This window comes from Cebus imitator, unplaced genomic scaffold (assembly GCF_001604975.1).
Source record: "Cebus imitator isolate Cc_AM_T3 unplaced genomic scaffold, Cebus_imitator-1.0 Scaffold93, whole genome shotgun sequence".
NCBI classification, from domain to species: Eukaryota; Metazoa; Chordata; class Mammalia; order Primates; family Cebidae; genus Cebus; species Cebus imitator.
This window is the reverse complement of record NW_016107408.1, coordinates 5,422,179-5,427,280: the sequence shown is the minus strand read 5'-3', so window position 1 is coordinate 5,427,280 and position 5,102 is coordinate 5,422,179. Positions and strand designations below refer to the sequence as shown.

The 5,102-nt window shown below is 61.0% G+C and overlaps 2 protein-coding genes across 2 annotated transcripts in view; both read left to right on the top strand.

Moving 5' to 3' along the window:
- Positions 1-1,954, top strand: part of SLC25A19 (solute carrier family 25 member 19) — a 15,105-nt gene extending 13,151 nt beyond the window's left edge. The window contains exon 7 of the mRNA XM_017535735.2: positions 1,293-1,954. Within this exon, the coding sequence (XP_017391224.1) occupies positions 1,293-1,481 (189 nt within the window). The 3' untranslated portion in view covers positions 1,482-1,954. The remainder of the gene's footprint in view (positions 1-1,292) is intronic.
- Positions 1,955-2,178: 224 nt separating this feature from the next.
- Positions 2,179-5,007, top strand: LOC108309414. The gene is made up of 3 exons (XM_037741082.1): positions 2,179-2,233; positions 3,222-4,074; positions 4,939-5,007. Exons 1-2 carry the CDS (start codon positions 2,179-2,181, stop codon positions 3,791-3,793), a joined length of 627 nt encoding a protein of 208 aa, XP_037597010.1. The 3' UTR covers positions 3,794-4,074; positions 4,939-5,007.
- Positions 5,008-5,102: the final 95 nt, after the last annotated feature.

Genomic DNA, 5,102 nt, shown 5'->3' with positions numbered 1-5,102 from the left:
TTCAAGCAATTCTCCTGCCTCAGCCTCCCAAGTAGCTGAGATTACAGGCATGCACCACCGTGCCTGGCTAATTTTGTATTTTTAGTAGAGATGGGGTTTCTCCATGTTGGTCAGGCTGTTCTTGAACTCCTGACCTCAGGTGATCCATCCGCCTCTGCCTCCCAAAGTGCTGGGATTACACATGTGAGCCACCACACCCGGCCCTTTTCTTTAAGATGTGATATTACTCTGTTGCCTAGGCTGGTCTTGAACTCCTGGGCTCAAGCAAACCTCTGGGCTCAGCGTCCCAAGTAGCTAGATCTACAGGCATGCACCACTGCACCAGCATGAAGGGACAGTTTGAATTTGGACAGGGAGCGATGGCGAGAGCCCAGCATGGCAGAGGGAGGCCTTGCTGCTAACGAAGACTAGTGTAATCCAGTTTGGCCAGAGGTGCGAAGGGCACGTGGGAAGACCAGTGGTGGTCAGATCAGGGAGGGAAGTCAATGCCAAACGGTGGAGAGACTTGAACAGTAGGTCTTGGGGTTTGGACCTGATTTCTCATGATGTCCTTGTCACTAGGAGTTATTGCAGCTTTTGGAGGGGAAGCCAGGCCTGAGGACTGTGCCTGGGGACGAATGGCTGGCAGCAGTGTGTGAAATCAGCTGGAGGGAATGAGGCTGAAGGCAGGGAGGGCCCGGCTGAGATGAAGGGTCAGAGACACCTCTGGGAAGAGGTTTCTGAGCCATTGCTGGATACTTTGGAGCCATAGGCAGCCGTTCTTCTTGGGCAGGAAGAAGCTCTGTCTAGCTGCTGACTTGGCCTGTCATCTGTTCAGTCTTAACCCAATTGCAGTAGAAAGAATGAGGTTAATTTATTTGCTATTTTGAGCCAGGTGTAGTTGCCCGCACCTGTAATCCCAGCACTTTGGGAGGCTGAGGCGGGTGGATCACCTGAGGTTAGGAGTTCAAGACCAGCCTGGCCAACATGGTGAAACCCGTCTCTACTAAACATACAAAAAATTAGCCAGGTGTGGTGGTGTGCGCTGGTAATCCCAGCTACTTGGAAGGATGAGGCAGGAGAATCGCTTGAACCCGGGAGGCAGAGGCTGTAGGGAGCCAAGATTGTGCCACTGCACTCCAGCCTGGGCGACAGAGTGAGACTCTGCCTCAACAAAAAATAAAAATAAAAATATTTGCTATTTTGCATTCGTTGCTTTGTCCAGCAAGTACTTCTTGAGAGCTGTGGCGTGCCAGGGCCTGTGTTGATGGCAGCAGAGTGGACATCCATCTCTCGCCCCTTCCTTTCCCCAGGTGCGGAAATACAAGGGCCTCGTGGACTGTACCAAGCAGGTGCTGCAAGAGGAAGGTACCCTGGGCTTCTTCAAGGGCCTGTCCCCCAGCCTGCTCAAGGCTGCCCTCTCCACGGGCTTCATGTTCTTCTGGTATGAACTCTTCTGTAACATCTTCCACTGCATGAACAAGACAACCAGCCAGCGCTGAGGGCAGGAAGGACCCCAGGTCGTCCCTGGAGGCAGCCTCCTGAAGGAAGGAAGACTCAGTCTCCACTGAGAGGTGCCACCTGGCCCTTCCCTGCAGGCTAGCTGCCCTGAGCAGGGTGGCGGCCTTGAACCCACCCAGCTGGGACACCACCAGAAGGTCCAGGGCATTCCCAGTGAGCGAATCAGAGGGAATCCAGGACGTGGTCTGTGGTGAACCAACGATCCAACGAGGTAGTGAGAAGGAGCATGAAGTTGCTGGTTCTCCTCTGACCAGCCCACACTCCAAAGGAAACAGACGCCATCCTACACCCGTCTCAGCCAGAACACAACACCCGACAGCTCCTGGTCTGGATGGGGCTGCAGCTGGAGTGCAGAGGGCTGTGCTGGGGCCTCTGCAGGAGTCAGGTCCCCACACTTGGCCTGTTTTTCCCAACCTATTTAATAGACGTTAAAGCTAAATGCACATTCCTTATCCTATTCCTCCATCTCCTCTGGACCATCTCCTTCCTGCTCACAAAGTTTCAGGGAAGGGACTTCTGCCTTCCTCAAATCCCTTGTTCTCCATAGCTGCAGCCCTTGGCAGCTCTGCTAGTGCTGGTGGAGACTCCAGGCTGAGCCAGTCACTTCCTGGGCCCCATGCCCAGATCTTGGTGTCTGCAGACACACCACTACCCAGGCTGTCCTCTCCCAGGACCAGGATGGCCATGGCCGTGGGGCTCAGTGGGACTCCATGGGAAGCAGATCTCAGCGCCTGTGCAGGAAGCAAAGAGGCCATGCCATAGGCAGGCATGGATGAAGGTGCAGCCTTTCCCCAGTCTACAGGCTCCTCTTTCACCCTGGGCTGGGTCAGCCTTGCTGGGTGAGGAGCTGTTGGCAGGACAGGTGGCATCAGTACTCAATGCCTGCTTGGGTGTGTCCTCCTTTGTAGCCCCAGAAGGGCGGGGGCTCTGAAGCAGCCCCCTGATGGGGATGGCAGAAGGAAGGGGCGGGTGGGCAGCCTGGTGAGGGCACAGCTGGTGCCTAGGGTGTTACCAAAGCACAGGGACACCCACAGGTGGAGAGGCAGAGGAGAAACCAGTTCCAGGCTGAGAGGAGGTCTCCAGAACACGACCTTCACCCTTCCCTCCACCTGCCTGGCCTGTGGGGTTGCTTTCACCTGGGGGGAGCTCTCCATTCTGCCTCCCTCTCCAGCCCTGGCCCTGGTGTGTGGGTCCTGGGCTCCACGCACCATCCTTCCCTGCCTCTGGTCTGGGATTTTGGGGTCTGTCTGGGCCCTGAATGCTGGGGCTTCTTGGCTCTGGGCTGCTGGTTCCCAAGGTCCAGGCTGCGGCGGAGTCCGCGGGGATGCAGCTGCCTGAATGTTTTGTTTTTGTTTTTTTTTTTTGAGGCGGAGTCTGGCTCTTGTTGCCCAGGCTGGAGTGTAATGGCGCAATCTCGGCTCACCGAAACCTCCGCCTCCCGGGTTCAAGCGATTCTCTGGCCTCAGTCTCCTGAGTAGCTGGGATTACAGGCACGCGCAACCATGCCCGGCCAATTTTTTATATTTTTAGTAGAGATGGGGTTTCTCCATGTTGGTCAGGTTGGTCTCAACCTCAGGTGATCTGCCCACCTTGGCCTCCCAAACTGCTGGGATTACAGGTGTAAGCCGCCCCGCACGGCCTGAATGTATTTTTTATGAAATTCCGTTAAACTGTATTCTCTTCCTTTCTCCTGCCCATTAGTTTCTTTTGCTGCAGCTGAGCGTTCTTTTCCTCGTCCGTTTTCGGTGACCACTTTGGCCGTTCTTTTAAGAGGAGGACGCAACGCGGGCAGCGCCGGCAGCGCTTCTCCCAGTCCCGTGGCAGGAGCCGCGGCAGTTCTTCCCGCCTTCTAGGTGCCCTCCCGTCACCCAGGGCAGACGCCGGGCGGTGGGGTCCGCGCCCCTTCAGGGGCACTCGCAACACCCGACGGCCGCGAGTTGCCCACGGGGCCCCTTTCTCGGCGCTGCCCCTCGGACCTGAAACTCGCTACGCCCACGTCCTCCTTGGAGCGGGAGGAGATCGTGGCTGGCCCCCGCCCTGCAGCCCCTGCCTTCTCTGCCTGGGATGGAGCGGGGAACGTGGTGTGACCAGGGCAGATACCGTCTCTCCTGCCACCGTGTCCCCACCACACCCTCTGCAGGCTTCTTCCACGCCGCGCGGCCCAGCGGTGTCTTCCGCGCCCTCAGCCCCAGTGCACCTGAGCTCGGGGAGGGCCGGGTGCGGGGCCATGCGCAAGACCGAGGAGCTGGCGGGTCCGGCGTGGGCCCGGACAGGGCCGGGGCGCACCGGGTGAGGAGGGGACAGGCCGAGCGAGCTCCACCTGGTTGGGAGTGGCAGCGTCGCAAGGTCCTCCGCGTCTCCGCCGGGGCCCCATGCGGGCGACTCGGCTTCCGGGGCGGCCGGGCGGCCAGGGCAGTGCCGCGGGGGCCCGGCAGGTGGCGCGGGCGAGCCGGCCCTTCCCCGGCGCCGCGCGAGGAGATGAGCTCACTGCGGCCCCGGCAGCGCCTGACGCGGGTCGCGCGCTCCCAGACTACAGGCGGCCCCGGGCACGCGCGCGCGCCGCCGGTCCGGCAGGTGGGTCCAGCTGCCCACGCCGCCTCTCCAGCCTGCGGGGACGCTGGACCTTGGGGTCCGCAGTCCACCCTGTGCCGCCGGGAGGGGCGCGGGGGGAGCGGCCGAGAGCTGGAGACCCCGAAGGCGCCTCCTATGGCCAGAGGGGAGCCTCCGGCGGGGAGCCACCTCTCGAGGGCGCATCATCCTGTCCCCCCACCCCCCGTAAGAGGAAAGATCCAGAATGGAGCTCAGGAATTAGGAGTCTCGAGTGGGTAGGGCCGGGTTGCTGCCACTTTGGGGCCGGTCCGACCAGTCTGTCCTGGGGAGAAGCCGGCCGGGCCGGGGAGTTCAGGTTGCGCCTGGCCGAGGCGGCGGACAGGGCGCAGGCGTCCCCATCCGCGCAGGCCGGCCGCACTCGGGGGGTGCAGCAGCGGGTGTTTAGACCGAAGGACTCGGCGAAAGCCGGGAAGAGAGGGTTGGAGAGAGAGGTTCGGAGCCCTGCTGGGGACAGAGCCGCGCCGCTTGAAGTTCCCACCCTGACCCTCACACGGCATCATGCCGGGCCAGCAGCGTCCGCCCGCACACACCCTGCCCAAGTCCACCCCTGCCTCCTGCTGGGACTAGAGGGTGGGTGCTTTCCTGCTTCAGCTTCTTGTGTAATCCCACAAGCGTGGGGTTTCTAAACTGAGCAGCAGGTGCCTGGCTGATGCCCAGGCCCCTCCAGAAGCCAAGCCTGGTGGGCTTTCAGCCAACCACAACCGTTGCACGCCACGGACTGCACAGGAGCCCCTGTCCCGAGCGCTGTCAGCCCCGCCCAGGGCCTGCAGGACAGAACCCGCCCTGCGCTCCACACCTGAGGCCGTTCCCTTCGCCTCTTTTCCCCAGGTGCTGTCCTTAGGCCCAGCCCAGTCAAGAGCTACCGGGGCTGGCTGGTCATGGGGGAGCCCAGTAGAGGCTGAAGACAGCACTCAAAGGTGAGCACGGGAGCCCCTCCTGAGCTGGGATCAGGAGCCACAGAGAAGGGCCCCTGTAGGCAGCACCAGAGGGCT

Excerpts from the sequence above, each read along its gene's own strand:
- LOC108309414 (XM_037741082.1), top strand. The coding sequence starts at position 2,179 with ATGGCCATGGCCGTGGGGCTCAGTGGGACTCCATGGGAAGCAGATCTC. Across the intron at positions 2,234-3,221 it reads GGAAGCAGATCTCAGCGCCT|CGTTCTTTTCCTCGTCCGTT; the intron begins GTGCAGGAAGCA and ends GCTGCAGCTGAG.